Source organism: Canis lupus, chromosome 15 (genome assembly GCF_011100685.1).
Source record: "Canis lupus familiaris isolate Mischka breed German Shepherd chromosome 15, alternate assembly UU_Cfam_GSD_1.0, whole genome shotgun sequence".
Taxonomy (NCBI): Eukaryota; Metazoa; Chordata; class Mammalia; order Carnivora; family Canidae; genus Canis; species Canis lupus.
In genome coordinates this window covers 64048380-64067719 of record NC_049236.1, presented here as the reverse complement: position 1 = coordinate 64067719, position 19340 = coordinate 64048380, and the positions used below count along the sequence as shown (strand labels likewise).

Genomic DNA, 19340 nt, shown 5'->3' with positions numbered 1-19340 from the left:
CGCTGGGCGTGTAGTGTTTTATGTGCTTGAAACCAAGGTGAGCATTTCTTGCCAGCTTTGTGAGCTGACTTGCCTTGACTTGCCTTACTCAGTGTGAGCCAAGTCATCATTCACAGGGCACTGCTCCCGCACAGCCGCGGCTGATGGGACGCGCCAGAGTTGACTTCCTCTTGAGGTTACTAGAAGTCCTGGAAATCGTTAATACTTTGTCAAGTAGAAGCACTGCTGTTCCTGTTGAGTCAGCTGACTCTGGACACAATTATTGTCCTTGAAACTAATCTGTGTCATGTGTTTGCCTTTCCAGACTACTTGCAGTCTGGTACATGGTGCCATGTTTATTATCAAAGTCACTCAACTGATAGACTGATAGTGAAGCTATTTGATGGAGCTCCCATAGTTCCTGCCATCCATTGGTTTCTGGTATTGGTGATAATTGATTGACTCAATAAAATTTCTGACTCTGTCTGCTTTACCTCCTCCTGCTGTACACAGCTTAGTAGGGCCATTGGTCACCAAATGGAATTTTCCCTCCTGGATTATAATCATAGTGAAGTGGGGGAGAGGGTTACTGTGATATTGTGATTATATATATAATATTTAATAACATACATAAATATATACATATTTATATATTTATAAATGTATAAATATATTTAAATATAAATATAAATACTCATATATAAATATATATTTAATTTATATGTTACATTTATAACATTATATATTTATTATTTATATTATTTATATAAATCATGTAATCATATATTTATTATTTGTTAATAATTATTAATAATTATTTACCAATAAATAATATTTATATAATATTATATAATATTTATATAATAAATCATATATTATTATATATTATATATTATATATTATATATTATATTATATTATTTATATATAAATTTATTATAATTTATATGTATTTATATATAAAATATATATTTAATATATGTAATAAATATAAATAAATAAATATATATATTTGGCTTTTATCCCCGTGCCTGGCATAGAGCTCCTGAAACCTTATACTTTTCTGATAGGAGTGAGAGGATCTTTTGTTACTCATAAAAACCCCCTTTCAATCAGATCTAAGTTTATGGTCAGAAGGTGATCTTAGAGGGAGGGGGCTGATTACCAGAGGATTGGGTTGGAACCCGCAGCCCTACTAATCTCTAGGAAGACAGGGGGGCGGGGACTATCTCATTCATCAGTGACCAATGATTCAATCACTTGTGCTTATATAGTGAAACCTCTACAGAAACTGTAAAGAGGTGTGAAGTGCTTTCAGGCTGCTGAACGCCTCGAGGTGCGGGGAGTCCTGCACCCTGGCCCACACGCCTTGCCCTATACACCTCTGACACTTTGCTGTTTCTGAGCTGTATCCTTTATAATAAATTAGTAATCGTAAGCACGGCACTTCCCTGAGTTCTGTGAGCTATTCTAGCAAATTACTGAGCTAAGGAGGATGTTGTGGGAGCCTCCGAATTTCAGTTAACCAGAGGTATAGGTGACAATCTAGGACGTTGAAGTGGGAGACACTTTTGTGATATGCCTGTAACCTAGGATCTGTGGTTAGTTTGAGAATTATCTTCAGTTTGAGGAAAGTAATTCACACATTTGGTATCAGAAGTGAAGTGTTGAACTGTGTAGAGAGAAACAGGAGTTTTCCTTTAATCATGTAGACTTATTTTGAAAATTTTGCATTCTATCCTGACCAATTTTGGGTATGAAGATTCTTTTCTTTCTTCCAGCATTGTCAGCCTCGGAGTGTATTGGTTACTCTGCTCGGTGGGTGGCCGTCTAAGCAGAAGTGGGCTGAGGATTTGAACCAATTCTAGTTCAGCCACCAAATTACCTCTGTAGTTCCACAGTCCTGGATCATAAGGATAAAGCTCTTTCGTTGGGTACACTGCTTGTGTAACATAATGGCTTTTTTTGAAGTTTTATAAAAACGTCTTTGTCCCTCCTGCACCTGACCCTTCTGAAAGAAAGTTCTGAGTCTGAGTTGGAAATAATACAAAAAATGAAGTCTCAACGACTAGACAAGTGACAGTTTCCTAATGGTGGAGCAAGAGCAACAACCTTGGCAGCTGCAGAGGAAATACCTAATCACATCACCTCGGCTCTGGAAGGTAGGACGACCGCAACTCACTGGTCAAGGTTGTTATTGTGGACGATGGGCTGGTTCTAGACTTCCTCCTTGTGGGCAAAGGTAAGGTCTCTGCCATCGCTAATACATCTTATTGTATCTAAATGAAGACTTCAAGAGGAAAGGTCATGTCTAAACCTTAGGAACAAGCCGCTTAGCTTTTTTAAATAGGCCCTGATGACTTACGGGATTTGTTGAGTTCATTGGGTCCAGGCCCCTGGAGTGACTGGTAGCGATACCGCCAGTTGACCTCCCCCTGCCGCTGGGATCTTTGATAGTTACATGCTATATGAGACAAATTCATGGCTTTAGTCTCAGCCTTCGTTGGAATCATAGGAGTGGCTTCGAGCATGCTGGGCTCCTAGGAGAAAAGCCAATGGTGAAGGGGCATATAGTGAAATGAGATGACAGGCGATGTTGCTGGAAGACGGTTTTCCGTAGGTCTCGTGTTTCTGAGTGTGGCGCAGAGTGAGGCACCGACAGTCGCGTGTTCTAGACCAGCTTTCCAAGTGTGTTCATGTGGTGAATGGCACCCTCAGGTAGACGGGCTCACCTTAAGTGCAGGGGGCAGCCCTTCGCTCTGCCCATTGTCAATGGGTCAAGTCTCTCATCACATGGCTTCTTCTCTGCAGGGCAACCCACTGTGTGTGCAAATGTCACCTACTCATTTTTGCCTTGACCTTTGGGATCGAGGCTCAGGGAACTGGTGCAAACATTCGACGTTGTGGCAGCTGTGACTGTGAGTGAGAACCCGTACTTAGCCTTCGCCGCAGGGGCCTCTTGTCTTCTACCAGGATCTACGTTCTCTCGGCTGCTTAGCTTCCCACTGTCTCGGACGTCCAAGTCTCATTACCTTTCACAGCTTTTGGCGCATTGTACAACACAACTTGAAATTAAAACATATGTTTGGAGAAAATATTTATAGTCTACATACACAAGAAATAACTGACGTCCAAATTCTATAAATAATTACAGTCAGTAAATGGCAGACTACTGAAAGAAAAATACACAGAGAATCTAGATTTAAAAGGGGAAGAAGCCAGGATGTCTATTAAGAAACAAAAAAAAAACATGAAAAGATGGTCAATGTTACATTTTACCAGGGAAAAATGCAAGTTAAAACCATAATGAGATCCCATTTATATCCATAAAATGGGTCACAACTTCAGAAGTTTTATGAAAATTTAAGGGAAATGGGAATCATTATATATTTGCAGCAGGTGGAGTGCAGATTTACAGAATGTTTCAGATAGTTCGAAGCCCAGTCAGAGCCGGCTTCCGCAGCATCTCACTTTCTCCTACTTTCCGTCTTTCTTCTTCCCTCCATCCCTCCCTGGCAGAGATCAGATGTTATTTTAAAGACAAATAATAGTTCAGGCTGTAATGAGCATACACAGAGGTTTTCTGAACTTATAAAATTTTGATTGATTCTACAGAAAATCTTCTTGAAATTATAAATTACGTTCCTGGTAGTTAAGTTTTACCGAAAGGAGTATATTGAATCCATTATATACTTGGAAGATGAGATAGTTGCACCATTTTCTTTTTTCTTTTTTTAGTTGCACCATTTTATTTATTTTATTTTTATTTTCTTTTTAATTTATGATAGAGAGAGAGAGAGAGAGAGGCAGAGACACAGGCAGAGGGAGAAGCAGGCTCCATGCACCGGGAGCCCGACGTGGGATTCGATCCCGGGTCTCCAGGATCGCGCCCTGGGCCAAAGGCAGGTGCTAAACCGCTGCGCCACCCAGAGATCCCAGTTGCACCATTTTAAATTACTTAATTCACGTTTAAGAAATCGATGTGTGATAAATTGTGTGATGAATTTAAGCTTTTGAGGCTAAAACTACATCAGCCCTCAGTTCTAAGGTAGAAGTGAGGATAGACGAACAGGTGCCGCGCCTATCGCTGGTGCTCGTGACAAGACAGTCCTACCTGGGGAGTAGCGAGGGTGATTTTCTAAACAGCTACTTCCTAGGTATGTTGATAGTTCAATATCAGTGTTTTTAATCAAAAGCTGAGATATAATAGCAAAAAAATAGCGTTGTAAGAACAAGATGGGTCTGAAGAGTGAACCAGACTCTTCACACATTCACATGTCTGCCTTTTTTCCCCCAAAAAATTTATATTTAAATTCTAGTTAGTTAACACTTCACGCAGTATTGGTTGTGTTGTTAATTTTATCCTCTCTGACTGGTGTGAGGTGGTATCTCATCGTGGTTTTGATTTAAGTTTCCCTGATGATGAGTGATGTTGAGCATCTTTTCATGTGTCTGTTAGACATCTGTACGTCTTCGATGGAAAAATGTTCACTCATGTCTCCTGTCCACTTCTTAATTAGACTATTTGTATTCTGGGTGTTGAGTTTCATAAATTCTTTATAGATTTTAAACACTAACCCTTTATTATATGTGATTTGCAGACACCTTCTCCCTTCCGTAGGCGACCTTTTAGTTTCGTTGACTGTTTCCTTCACTGTGCAGAGGCTTTTCATCTTCATCGAGTCCCAATAATTCATTTTTGTTTTTGTTTTCCTTGCCTCTGGCGACATGTCTACCATACCAAGGTCAAAGAGGTTGCTGCCTGTGTTCTCCTCTAGGATTTTGATGGCTTCCTATCTCACGTTTGGTCTTTCATCCATTTTGAATTTATTTTTGTGTCTGGTGTAAGAAAGTGGTCCAGTTTCATTCTTCTGCACGTGGCTATCTAGTTTTCCCAGCACCACTTGTTGAAGAGACCATCCTTTTTCCAATGGATATTCTTTCCTGCTTTGTCAAAAATCAGTTGGCCATATAGTTGTGAGTCCACTTCTGGGTTTTCTTTTCCGTTCCATTGATGTATGTGTCTGATTTTGTGCCAATATCATACCTGTCTTGATGACTACAGCTTTGTAATATACCTTGAAGTCTGGAATTCTGATGCCTCCATCTTTGCTTTTCTTTTTCAAGGCTGCTTTGACTATTTGGGGTCTTTTGTAGCTCCACTCAAATTTTAGGATTGTTTGTTCCAGCTCTGTGAAAAATGCTGTTAGTATTTTGATAGGGATTGCACTAATTATGTAGATTGCTTTGGGTGCTATGGACATTTTACAATGTTTGTTCTTCTAATCCATGAGCATGGGATGGTTTTCCATTTCTTTGTATCCTCTTCAATTTCTTTCTTTTCTCTTTTATAGATTTCAGAGTACAGATCCTTTACCTCTTTGGATAGGTTTATTCCTAGGTATTCTATTGTTTTTGGTGCATATACAAATGGAATTGATTCCTTGATTTCTTTTTCTGCTGCTTCATTATTGGTGTATAGAAATGCAACAGATTTCTGTACATTGGTTTTATATCCTGTGAATCTGCTGAATTCATGTATTAGTCCCAGCAGTTTTTTGGTGGCGTCTTTGGGTTTTCTATCTAGAGTATCATGTCATCTGTAAATAGTGAAAGATTGACTTCTTCCTTGCTGATTTGGGTGCCTTGTGTTTCTTTGTGTTGCCTGACTGCTGACAGACTATTTAAATAATATGTTAAATAGTAATGGTGGGAGTGGACATGCCTGCCTTGTTCTTGACCATAGAGGAAAAGCTCTCAGGTTTTTCCCATTCGAGAAGGTATTAGCTGTGTGTCTTCTGTATATGGCTCATGATGTTGAGGCGTGTTCCATCTCTCCCTACTTTGTTGAGGGTTTTTATCAAGAAAGGATACTGGGGCAGCCCCAGTGGCTCAGCAGTTTAGTGCCGCCTTCAGCCCTGAGATCGAGTCCCACATCGGGCTCCCTGCATGGAGCCTGCTTCTCCCTCTGCCTGTGTCTCTGCCTCTCTCTCTCTCTCTCTCTCTCTTTTTGTGTCTTTCATGAATAAATAAATAATCTTTTTTTTTTTTTAAAGAAAGGATACTGTATTTTGTCACATGCTTTTTCTTCAGCTATTGAAGTATCACATGGTTCTTATCCTTTCTCTGATTAATGCAGTATAACACATTGACTGATTTGTGAATATTGAACCACACCTACCACCCAGGAATAAATCCCACTTGGTCGTGGTAAATAATACTTTTAATAAACTGTTGGATTCGATTTGTTCGTATTTTATTTAGAATTTTTGCATCCATGTTCATCAGATATATTGGCCTGTGATTCTCCTTTTTAGTGCAGTCTTTGGTTTTAGAATCACGATAATGGTGGCCTCGTGGAATGAGTTTGGAAGTTTTGCTTCCATTTTAGTTTTTTCAAACAGTTTGAGAAGAATAGGTATTAACTCTTCTTTAAATGTTTGGTAGGATTCCCTTGGAAAGGCATCTGGCCTTGAATCTTTTTTTTTTGTTTGTTTTTTGGTAGATTTTTGATTGTTGATTCAATTTCTTTGCTGGTTATGGGTTAGTTCAGGTTTTCTATTTCTTCCTGTTTCAGGTTTGGTATTTTGTATGTTTCTAGGAACTCGTCTATTTCTTTCAAATTGCCTAATTTGTTGGTGTATAATTTTTCATAATATTCTCTTATTATTGTTTGTATTTCTGTGGTGTCAGTTGTGATCTCTTCTCTTTCATTCATGATTTTATTCATTTGGGTCCTTTCTCTCTTCTTTTTGATAAGTACAGCTAGGGGTTTATCCGTTTTATTAATTTTTTCAAAGAACCAGGTCTTAGTTTCATTGATCAATTCTACTGATTTTTTTATTTGTTTGTTTCTATATGTTTAGCTCTGCTCTAATCTTTACTATTTCTCTTCTCCTGATGGCGTTAGGCTTTATTTGCTATTCCTTTTCTATCCCTTTAAGGGGTAAGGTTAGGTGGTATATTTGAGAATTTTCTTACTTCTTGAGGTAGGCCTTGTGTGCGGAGGGGCAGAGGGAGACAGAGAAACAGACTCCCCGTTGATCAGAGAGCTTGAGGTGTGGGGGTCAATCCCAGGATCCTGCAATCTGATGTGAGCCAAAGGCAGATGCTTAACTGACTGAGCCACTAGGTGCCCCTCAACTGTTCTAAGTTTATGATAAAGCACAACCAAAAAGCCAGCACCAAGGTTTGCTGACCCCAGCTGATGTCTTTGTTCCTGTGCTAGTGAACATGGCAGCACATTGGCACCCTCAGTTCTTTTGTCCCCAGAGAGGCTGTGCCACCACTCCCAAATGCACTCAAGTGGGGAAATGTATCCTCCCTGTGCGCCCCGGGGCATCCTCTGGTCTTGTTGCCTGCTCCAGGTTTCTACGTTCTTTTCCCACCAGAGCACTGCCAAGCTCAACAGGCATGACCTTGGGGATGGTGTGGACCACCAAAACTTCGAACTTTGTGCTCCACTGTTTATGAACACCTGTGGTACACAGGCCTTCTCCTTTCTCCAGTCAGCGGTTTTGGGGAAGAGTTTTTCTCATGCGATTCCTTGTGCGTGCTTTCATTCTTTCTCTCTCTCTCTTTTTGTCTCACTTCTCTCTCTGTGACCAGGGCTCCCTCCCCTTTGTAGCACTTCTGATTCTTTTCTCCCCCAGATCAACTCTCATCAACTCTCCACAGCTCCTGCTGTCCACAGGGTGGCTGATTTCTACCTCTGGCAGCCTACAGCACCCCCCTCTCTTTGGCTTTCTTAACGTCTCTCTGCATTTCTTTTCCTTTTTTTTTTTTTTAAGACTTTATTCATTTATTCATGAAAGACACACAGAGAGAGGCAGAGACACAGGCAGAGGGAGAAGCAGGCTGGCTCCCTGTGGGGACCCCAAGGTGGGACTCCATCCCAGTTCCCTGGGATCATGCTCTAAGCTGAGGGCAGATGCTCAACCCCTGAGCCACCCAGGCATTGCCCTCCACATTTCTGCACTGAGTATCAGCTACGTTAGTCTGCTCAGGTTGCCTTGCCAGTTTACCGTAGACTGGATGGTTTAAACAAAGCAATTTATTTTCTTACAGTCTGAAGCCTGGAAGTCCTAGATCAAGATACTGGCAGGGCTGGTTTCTAGGGAGATATCTTCTGGCTTGCAGATGGCTGCCTTCTTGCTGTATGGTCCCACATGGTCTTTTCTTTATACATGCACTGCTGGTATCTTTTTTTCTTCTTAGAAGAAAGAACACCAGTCCTATAGGATTAGGGCCCCACCCTTATGACCTCATGTAACCTTAGTCATCTCCTTAAATGCCCTATCTTCAAATACAGTTACTTTGGGAGGTTAGGGTTTCAACATTTAAATGTTACAGTTGAGGCTGTAACACCAGCTTTGTGCCTGCCACTGTCATAAGTGCTTTGGACACAGTAATGAACAAAACAAAGACTCCTCTCCTTGTGGGGCTTGTGTTAGGGAGAGATGGCAAACAATAAATAATACGTACATATAAATAAATCAGGTAGTGTGTTAGAAAGCAGTGAGTGTTAAAGAAAAAAAAAAAAACCCAAAAATAGGTGAAAGAGATGTGGGTCCTGGCACAGGCTTTGGGTGGATGACAGTTTTAAACAGACCAATCAGACTGGGCCTTCTGGAGTAGCAGACATTGCCCAAAGCCTTGAAGAATATGAGGGGGGTAGCAGGATAGGTATCTGCTCTTGTTAAATCTGGTGCTCATTCGGTTGAGAACAACAGGCATGGAGAACTTTGAAAGACATGATTTAGAGTCGGATAACCTTGGCTTAAGTTCTAACTTTGTATTGCTCAGGGCAAGTTAGCCTCGGCACTAAATTGCATGACCAACCCCACCATTTTAATGAATTCTACATGCCCGGGTACTTCAGAGCTGATTATCCCTGTTGCAGATGAAAACTGAGAGCATAAATTAGGTTGATTACATCCAGGAATCATTGTCCAAGTGCTGAACTTATCAGGCATGTATAGTTCTCTGCCTAGCCCCAGAGGTGTTTCCTTGTTCCCCTGGTTTTGCTGCACTGGCGATAGCATAGTGTTTACTTTGGTGTGGAAGGTCAGGGGAGACCTCATCATTGTGTCGGTTAATTAATATGTCAGTCAGAGGCGTTCCAAAAAGGCTTTTCATTTGGGTGTAGGGATTAGTGTGCTCTGGGTGAGGAAGAGTTGATGAAAGTCAGCCATCCTTCACTAGTGTAAAATGTCAAGTAGTACGTATTTATGGAGCGTGCCTACACTAGCGCTTTGTGCGGCAGCTAAAAAAATAATTCTGGCAAATCTTGATTATCCATATTAATAAAAAATAATATCAAAGACTAACATACAGGAAATCTCTAAACTCTCACTATGGAAAGGCAAAGATAGCAAAAGTTTAAAGTGGATGATACAGGAATGTCCCCTCCCCTTTTTTAAACATAAATGTAAGTAGGCAAAATAGAATTCCTTAGATTCCCTTGTTCTGTAAATGGAATGCATCTTCTAGGTTAGGCCCTGGGCCGAGCTCTGGAGGGATTGCAGCAAATAACCTGGTCCCTGCTTTTCTAGGGGATTTCAGTCTAGTCATCAAGAGAAAAAAGTGAACCGACACAACCCAGTGTGGCAAGGCCATGGTAACAGTATATATGGGGAGTTCTGTGACCCCCCCCACCCCCCAAGAAGCTAGCTCAGGGCAGAGGGTGAGTGTGACAGGTGGGGAAGGTGGGGAAGGCCACACAAGCAACCGAAACTGCCTTCACAGTGTCATTGCACAAACATGACTAAGCAATCTCAGCACATTATGTAGACATTTGGGCTAGACGGTAGGGACGGATGAATGCATTCCAACTCTCAAAGATTCAGGTTCCGGTAAAGGGAAACACATATAAACAAGCTCACTGATGTGCCCCTAGGTCCTGAGGGGGAAGTTTTGTGAATACAGTAGCAGCACGAGTCCGTTCCACTCTGTTTGGGGTTAGTGGTGTGAGGAACTGTGCATGTCGGGAGGAAGAGCGGGGTGCAGCTTGTGGCGGGAGGACATCAGGCCCCTGAAGTAGATGAAGCAACCTGATTAAAGGGGGGGGCACGGGCCTCAATGGTCTGCAGAAGTATGGATAGCTCAATGGTCTGCAGTCACTGGTGTGTGAAGACGGGAGGGAAGGAGTACGACGGAGAACAGAAACAAAGTAAGCAAGGCTTTGTGTGTCCTGGGAAGCTACTGGCGTATTCTATGGACTTGTGGGTATTTGTGAGGCAGAAGTGAGATAAACACTCAGGGCCCGAGTCGAGAAAGCAGAAATCTGGATTTGGAATTGTTCTGGCTTCCGTGTGGGGGATAGACCAGAGCGGGAAGGCATGAGGGTAGCAGGAACCTGGTAGGAGTTTCCCACTAGTCTGGGTACCAGATGAATCAAGACTGTGCAAGTGGGAGAAAGAGAAAGAAATGTGAGAGGAAGAATAATTCTCAAGGCTGGATAACAGATCGCATGACAAGGGTGTTTTGGAGGAAAGGGGCCAGCAGGATCCACTGTCATCCGTTGGCACTGCTGTGGTGTTAGCCCAGCTTTCCCTTGCAGTGTGCGCCGCTCAGCAGAAGGGAGGGGGCCACCAACCCTGAGACCCCTGAGAGTGTGAGTTGTTTAACGGATTTTACGTTCCTTGAGTGTAAGTACGTCCTTTCTTAATGTTTTAATCTGTTTTAGTGTAATTTTGTGGGACGTAGTAAAGTAATGCCTCCAACCTAAATTGACCTGACGTATAAAATGCAAAGATGTACGTACACTTTGGGGTTAAAAAATACTGAAAAATGACCACTCTTATAACAGTATGCATATTAAAATTACATTTGATTAGTGGTGCTACCCACAACTTTGATGGTTTCTACATTCTCTTTCAAAAGGAAACTAGCCCTGGGATCATAGGAACATAAGCTTACATAGCAGTTTTACCTGGAAAAAAGAAATAAGAATGCTTGGTTTTCTTCTATGGTTTAACTCAACTAATTTACCCCAAAGAAGGGGTAGCTTCTTTGATTATTAATTTATACTGCAACAGAGGGCTATCCTTTATTTCATGTGTTAGAGCTGGTTAAAGACTGAGGTTTAGAGATGGAGTGAATTTAGAAGAGCTAACTCTATAGGGAAAGCTTTATGATTGCTTCATCCATAATGCTCAGTTGACAAAGTAATTGGTATTTCAGGCCCTTTTGGCCTGAAGAGCTTTTGTTCTGAATCTGTGGTTTAAATGCATAACAGAAGAAAGGAATCTTTAATGGCACTTGCTTTGGAATTAGAAGGTGATTACTTTAAAGCACGATGGATAGTTTTATTGCCTTGAACTATTTTTAACTGCTGCCGTTCTTTTTTAATGGTCTCTGCCACTGCAAGCTGTGAGAAGAAAAGCTAGTACAGAATTCACTTTGGTTGAGGGTTAGGTGAAGACCCGTGGAGAATTGCAGGAAAGATCTTATTTTTCTGACCCAGTGATCATTAGCCCTTTCTCTGCTTTCCCTAAAGCTCGACACAGGGGCGTTTCCAGCACAACGTTTCTGGTCTCACTGGGCCGAGCAGCAGCGTGGGGCTATCGGAACGTCTATTTTGTGAAGCCGAAGGGTCTTTGAGAAGGGGCTGGTTGGTAGAGTCACTAGGAGTGTGAACGTGCCTCACACACGGACACGTCTTTCTTACAGTCCTGGGAACATGTTAGACCCATAGGAACCGTTTCCGACACGCGGTGACTCTGAGATCTTTGTCATTGTGAGACCGAGGAGAAGAGCAGTACCTGTTTTCTGAAACGGTTAGGATTTCCCAGGAGTTTGCCCTAAAATAGGTCAAGCGGAAGAGACCCTACCCGGCCGAGCACGCTCTGGTAGGCCTCTGCGATCGTCAGCCTTTGAGCGGTAGAGCGCTGAGTTAGGACGGCGACCAGCGTGTCTTTGTCGCAGCCTGGAGAAGAGGAATATTCGGAGATTAGTCAAGGTGCCGCTCTGTACTTTGGAAGGAGCCATCATCTAAGGATCAAAAGCCATGGCCCCGGCATCGTCCCCGATGGTGCTTTAGAGCAGTGAGCGATTTTAACTAAAATTGGAATCGTAGAGCAACACTTGATGAGGGCTGCGTTCTTCTTCCCTCTCATTTTAGTGCTGTTCCTACTGATTTCCCCTTAAAAAGATCCAATTTAAGAAATACAGAGGGAGAGGGATAAAATGCATGTCTCTCATCAGCCGCCTCTTCCACTCCACCAAAAAAGGCTTCCTTGACCTTCGAGCTGATCGGTGCTCAAATGGGTGCAGCATCGTTCTCATCTTACAGTTAAGAGACATAGTTTGTAAGGAACATGCACTAAGACAGAAATAACAGCTACGGTTCAAAACCTCCAGAAGGAAGAGCAATGGAGAAGGAAAGTGTGGAAGTGCGAGGGCCGCGTGACCTCCTGGGGGACTGTGTGGATCTCGTGGCCGCCAGGTAACACGGCCTTCGCCTCCTGTAGCCGAGGCTGTTTCTGGGCTGTCTGAGGCCTCCACTTCCTTATATGCCAACTCCCCGTACCGATATAACACCTGAATGCACAGCTAGGTTAGACAAATTTAGCCCTAGTTGTAGTCATAGTAGAGTGAGCAAGAAGGCCTTAACATTTCCCTCAGCTTGACTAAAATTTAGGCAGGTTCTTTCTGACTATAGACTCTTGTTCCCCCTTTTCTGGGAGCATTTGCTTTGGAAAATTTGCAACTGTAGAGTCTTCTTTACTCCTTTGAGAAATAAATCTGCCAATCACTTCCCAGTTTTACAACCCAGAAATGTCTTTCCCAAAAGCTTGGAAGCCATCTCTTGGAAATATAATCATGAAGAAAGAGAGAATCCCTATCTCCCAGTCTCTGTGGGGGAACAGGGACCTTACTTTTCTTAAGAAATAATTAGCAGGGATCCCTGGGTGGCCCAGTGGTTTGGCACCTGCCTTTGGCCCAGGGTGTGATCTTGGCGTCCCGGGACTGAGTCCCACATCGGGCTCCCTGCATGGAGCCTGCTTCTCCCTCTGCCTGTGTCTCTGCCTCTCTCTCTCTCTCTCATGAATAAATAAATAAATAAAATCTTAAAAAAATAATAATTAGCAGACACAGATGACCTAATCACATTGACAAACACCCCCAACTCCCAGTGTTCTCCAGTACTTTTCAGCTAGTCGTCCCCTCCCCACTGCTCTCCAACGCTCGAAAACTCTCTTGTCATTAGTTTCAGAGGAATTAAGTTCAGTCTCTCTCCTCTATTGCTTATGTCTTGATTTCTGTTGCAATAGTCTCAAATAAAGTCTTCCTTGCCTGTTCAATTCTGTATAATATAATTTTTCTTTGACAAAAGGAGACATTTATTGGAGAAGAGGAAAAAAAGGAATTGACAGGCTAGGATGTTAAGCAAATCATCTTTTTGGATGCCCTTAGGTTTTTAGGAAAGCAGAGTCAGGTGCTGAAATAGCCAGTAAATGAAGGCAGGTGACTATGATTTACCTAGATAATTATACCATGTGAAACAAAAGGAAGAGCAGGATGTTTTATGCAGGTGAGAGGAATGACCGGAAGGTGTAAAATGGGGGGAGGGAGGCTAGAATCACCTCTAAATACTGAAATTTATGGTTTGTGAGAGGCATAGAGTAACATATTGCCCTGGGGCTAGCTGGTTAATACCCTGGACTCAAAGGACGCAGAGCAGTTCTGTAGGAGTCTGTTAACTGCATGATGGGAATTCCAAAAGGAATACATTTTTAATAATAAATAGATTTTTCAGTTACATCCATTTTTGTTTTTACTATCATCACATTTATATGATTGCAATAGTCTTCAGGTTTTTTGTGTTTTTCTCTTGAGATTATCTACAACCTACCTCTCTGACAATCTTCATTTTTCAAAGTGTTCCTAGTAATTCTTGTTTATTTATTCCTCTAGGATATTTCAGGTTAATTTTATATGAATCTCAAAAGTTCATTAAAAATTTTAATTCAGATAAATGTAAATTTAGGAATCAATTTTGAAAAGTTATCTTTTTTTTGTCACTATATCTGCTCAATTATTTCAGTGTTTTTCTTTTCTAAAAGACTTAGTAGAGGTGGGGCAAGACGGCAGAAGAGTAGAGTCCCCAAGTCACCTGTCCCCACCAACTTACCTAGATAACTTTCAAATCATCCTGAAAACCTACAAATTCAGTCTGAGATTTAAAGAGAGAACAGCTGGAATGCTACAGTGAGAAGAGTTTGCGCTTCTATCAAGTACAACTTGTTTTTGGCCACTCTGCACTGAGCAAAATAACCAGAAGGAAAAACTCACCACAAAAGAAAGAATTGGAAACAGTCCTCTCTCCCACAGAGTTACAAATTTGGATTACAGTTCAATGTCAGAAAGCCGATTCAGAAGCACAATTATAAAGCTACTGGTGACTCTAGTAAAAAGCATAAAGGATTCAAGAGACTTCATGACTGCAGAATTTCTATCTAATTAGGCTGAAATTAAAAATCAGTTGAATGAGATGCAATCCAAACTAGAAGTCCTAACGACGAGGGTTAACGAGGTGGAAGAACGAGTGAGTGACATAGAAGACAAGTTGATGGCAAAGAGGGAAACTGAGGAAAAAAGAGACAAACAATGAAAAGACCATGAGGATAGATTAAGGGAAATAAACGACAGCCTGAGGAAGAAAAACCTACGTTTAATTGGGGTTCCCGAGGGCGCCGAAAGGGACAGAGGGCCAGAATATGTATTTGAACAAATCATAGCTGAAAACTTTCCTAATCTGGGAAGGGAAACAGGCACTCAGATCCAGGAAATAGAGAGATCCCCCACTAAAATCAATAAAAACCGTCCAACACCTCGACATTTAATAGTGAAGCTTGCAAATTCCAAAGATAAAGAGAAAATCCTTAAAGCAGCAAGAGACAAGAAATCCATAACCTTTATGGGGAGAAGTATTAGGATAACAGCAGCCCTCTCCACAGAGACCTGGCAGGCCAGAAAGGGCTGGCAGGATATATTCCAGGTCCTAAATGAGAAGAACATGCAGCCAAGATTACTTTATCCAGCAAGGCTCTCATTCAGAATAGAAGGAGAGATAAAGAGCTTCCAAGATAGGCAGAAACTGAAAGAATATGTGACCACCAAGCCGCCTCTGCAACAAATATTAAGGGGGACTCTGTAGTAGAAAGAGGAAGTCCAAGGAAGCAATCCACAAAAACAGGGACTGAATAGGTATCATGATGACACTAAATTCATATCTTTCAATAGTAACTCTGAACGTGAAGGGGCTTAATGACCCCATCAAAAGGCGCAGGGTTTCAGACGGGATAAAAAAGCAGGACCCATCTATTTGCTGTCTACAAGAGACTCATTTTAGTCAGAAGGACACCTACAGCCTGAAAATAAAAGGTTGGAGAACCATTTACCATCCAAATGCTCCTCAAAAGAAAGCAGGGGTAGCCATCCTTATATCAGATAAACTAAAATTTACCCCGAAGACTGTAGTGAGAGATGAAGAGGGACACTATATCATACTTAAAGGGTCTATCCAACAAGAGGACCTAACAATCATGAATATTTATGCCCGGAATGTGGAGGCTGCCAAGTATATCAATCAATTAATAATCAAAGTTAAGACATACTTAGATAATAATACACTTATACTTGGTGACTTGAACACAGTGCTTTCTACAATCAACAGATCTAAGCACAACATCTCCAAAGAAACAAGAACTTCAAATGATACACTGGACCAGATGGATTTCACAGATATCTACAGAACTCTACATCCAAATGCAACTGAGTACACATTCTTCTCAAGTGCACATGGAACTTTCTCCAGAATAGACCACATACTGGGTCACAAATCAGGTCTTAACTGATACCAAAAGATTGGAATCGTCCCCTGCATATTTCCAAACCATAATGCTTTGAAACTAGAACTAAATCATAAAGAAGAAGTTTGGAAGGACCTCAAACACGTGGAGGTTAAGGCCCATCCTGCTAAAAGATGAAAGGGTCAACCAGGAAATTAGGGGAGAATTAAAAAGATTCATGGAAACTAATGAGAATGAAGATACAACCATTCAAAATCTTTGGGATAAAGCAAAAGCAGTCCTGAGGGGGGAATACATCACAATACAAGCAGCCATCCAAAAACTGGAAAGAACTCAAATACAAAAGCTAACCTTGCACCTCAAGGAGCTGGAGAAAAAACAGTAAATAGATCCTACACCCAGCAGAAGAAGAGAGTTAATAAAGATTCGAGCAGAACTCAATGAAATAGAGACCAGAAGAACTGTGGAACAGATAAACAAAACCAGGAGTTTGTTCTTTGAAAGAATTAATAAGATAGATAAACCATTAGCCAGCCTTATTAAAAAGAAGAGAGAAAAGACTCAAATTAATAAAATCATGAATCAGAAAGATCACCACCAATACCACAAAAATATAAATGATTTAAAAAAACTATGATGAGCAGCTATATGCCAATAAATTAGGCAATCTAGAAGAAATGGACACATTTCTGGAAAACTGCAAACTACCAAAACTGGAACAGGAAGAAACAGAAAACCTGAACAGGGAGATAACCAGGGAGGAAATTGAAGCAGTCATCAAAAACCTCCCAAAACACAAGAGTCCAGGGCCAGATGGCTTCCCTGGGGAATTCTATCAAACGTTTAAAGAAGAAATCATACCTATTCTACTAAAGCTGTTTGGAAAGATAGAAAGAGATGGAGTACTTCCAAATTCGTTCTATGAGGCCAGCATCACCTTAATTCCAAAACCGGACAAAGACCCCACCAAAAAGGAGAATTACAGACCTATATCCCTGATGAACATGGATGCAAAAATTCTCAACAAGATACTAGCCAATAGGATCCAACAGTACAGTAAGAAGATTATTTACCGTGACTTGATTTATCCCCGAGATGCAAGGCTGGTTCAACACTCATAAAGCAATCAATGTGATTGATCATATCAGCAAGAGAAAAAACAAGAGCCATATGATCCTCTCAATAGATTCAGAGAAAGCATTTGACAAAATACAGCATCCATTCCTGATCAAAACTCTTCAGAGCATAGGGATAGAGGGAACGTTCCTTGACATCTTAAAAGCCATCTACGAAAAGCCCACAGGAAATATCGATCTCAATGGGGAAATACTGGGAGCCTTTCCTCTAAGATCAGGAACAAGACAGGGATGTCCACTCTCACCACTGCTATTCAACATAGTACTGGAAGTCCTAGCCTCAGCAATCAGACAACAAAAAGAAATAAAAGACATTCAATTGGCAAAGAAGAAGCCAAACTCTCCCTTTTCACAGATGACATGATACTGTAGATAGAAAACCCAAAAGACTCCACCCCAAGATTGCTAGAACTCATACAGCAATTCAGCAGTGTGGCAGGATACAAAAATCAATGTCCAGAAGTCAGTGGCATTTCTAGACACTAACAATGAGACTGAAGAAAAAGAAATTAAAGAGTCAGTCACATTTACAATTGCACCCAAAAGCATAAGATACCTAGGCATAAACCTAACCAAAGAGGTAAAGGGTCTATACCCTAAAAACTACAGAACACTTTGGAAAGAAATAGAGGAAGACACAAAGAGATGGAAAATTTTTCCATGCTTATGGATTGGAAGAATTAATATTGTGAAAATGTCAATGTTACCCAGGGCAATGTACACGTTCAATGCAATCCCTATCAAAATACCATGGACTTTCTTCAGAGAGTTAGAACAAATTATTTTAAGATTTGTGTGGAATCAGAAAAGACCCCGAACAGCCAGGGGAATATATTAAAAAAGAAAACCATATCTGGGGACATCACAATGCCAGATTTCAGGTTGTACTACAAAGCTGTGGTCATCAAGACAGTGTGGTACTGGCACAAAAACAGACACACAGATCAATGGAACAGAATAGAGAACCCAGAAGTGGACCCTCAACTCTATGGTCAACTAATATTCGACAAAGAGGAAAGACTATCCACTGGAAGAAAGACAGTCTCTTCAATAAATGGTGCTGAGAAAACTGGACAGCTAAGTGCAGAAGAATGAGCCTAGACCACTCTCTTACACCAGACACAAAGATAAACTCAAATGGATGAAAGATCTAAATGTGAGACAAGAAACCATCAAGATCCTAGAGGAGAACAAAGGCAACACCTTTTTTTGAACTTGTCCACAGCAACTTCTTGCAAGGTACATCCATGAAGGCAAGAGAAACAAAAGCAAAAATTAACTACTGGGACTTCATAAAGATAAAAAGCTTCTGCACAGCAGAAGAAACAGTCAACAAAACTCAAAGACAACCTACAGAATGGGAGAAGATATTTGCAAATGACCTGTCATATAAAGGGCTAGTATCCAAGATCTATAAAGAACTTACTAAACTCAACAGCAAAGAAACAATCCAATCATGAAATGGGCAAGAGACATGAACAGAAATCTCACAGAGGAAGACCTAGACATGGCCAACACACACATGAGAAAATGCTCCGCATCACTTGCCATCAGGGAAATACAAATCAAAACCACAGTGAGATACCACCTCACACCAGTGAGAATGGGGAAAATTAACAAGGCAGGAAACCACAAATGTTGGAGAGGATGTGGAGAAAGGGGAACCCTCTTGCACTGTTGGTGGGAATGTGACCTGGTGCAGCCACTCTGGGAAACTGTGTGGAGGTTCCTTAAAGAGTTAAAAATAGACCTGCCCTATGACCCAGCAATTGCACTGTTGGGGATTTACCCCAAAGATACAGATGCAGTGAAACGCCGGGACACCTGCACCCCGATGTTCACAGCAGCAACGGCCACGATAGCCAAACTGTGGAAGGAGCCTCGGTGTCCATCAAAAGATGATGGATAGAGAAGCTGTGGTCTCTGTATACAATGGAATATTCCTCAGCCATTAGAAACGATGAATCCCCACCATTTGCTTCCACATGGATGGACCTGGAGGGTATTATGTGAGTGAAGTAAGTCAATCGGAGAAGGACAAGCACTATATGGTCTCATTCATTTGGGGAATATAAAAATTAGTGAAAGGGAATAAAGCGAAAGGAGATAAAATGAGTGAAAATATCAATGAGGGAGACAAAACATGAGAGACACCTAACTCTGGGAAATGAACAAGGGGTGGTGGAAGGGGAGGTGAGCGGGGGGTTGGGGTGACTGGGTGATGGGCACTGAGGGGGGCACTTGTAGAATGGCACTGGGTGTTATGCTATATGTTGGCAAAATGAACTCCAATAAATTAAAAAAAAATGAAGTTAAAAAAAAGACTTAGTAAAGATATGTGGAGTTTTTGTAAATGGCAAGAAACTTTAGTTTGCTAAACAACATTAATATTTGCATTTAAGTTGACA

General features: G+C 41.3%; 1 protein-coding gene across 1 annotated transcript in view; it reads right to left on the bottom strand.

The window, feature by feature from the left end:
- The window catches only part of ANXA10 (annexin A10), a 98930-nt gene that overhangs the window by 40409 nt on the left and 39181 nt on the right, over window positions 1-19340 (bottom strand). The window contains exon 3 of the mRNA XM_038559158.1: window positions 11813-11907. Within this exon, the coding sequence (XP_038415086.1) occupies window positions 11813-11907 (95 nt within the window). The remainder of the gene's footprint in view (window positions 1-11812; window positions 11908-19340) is intronic.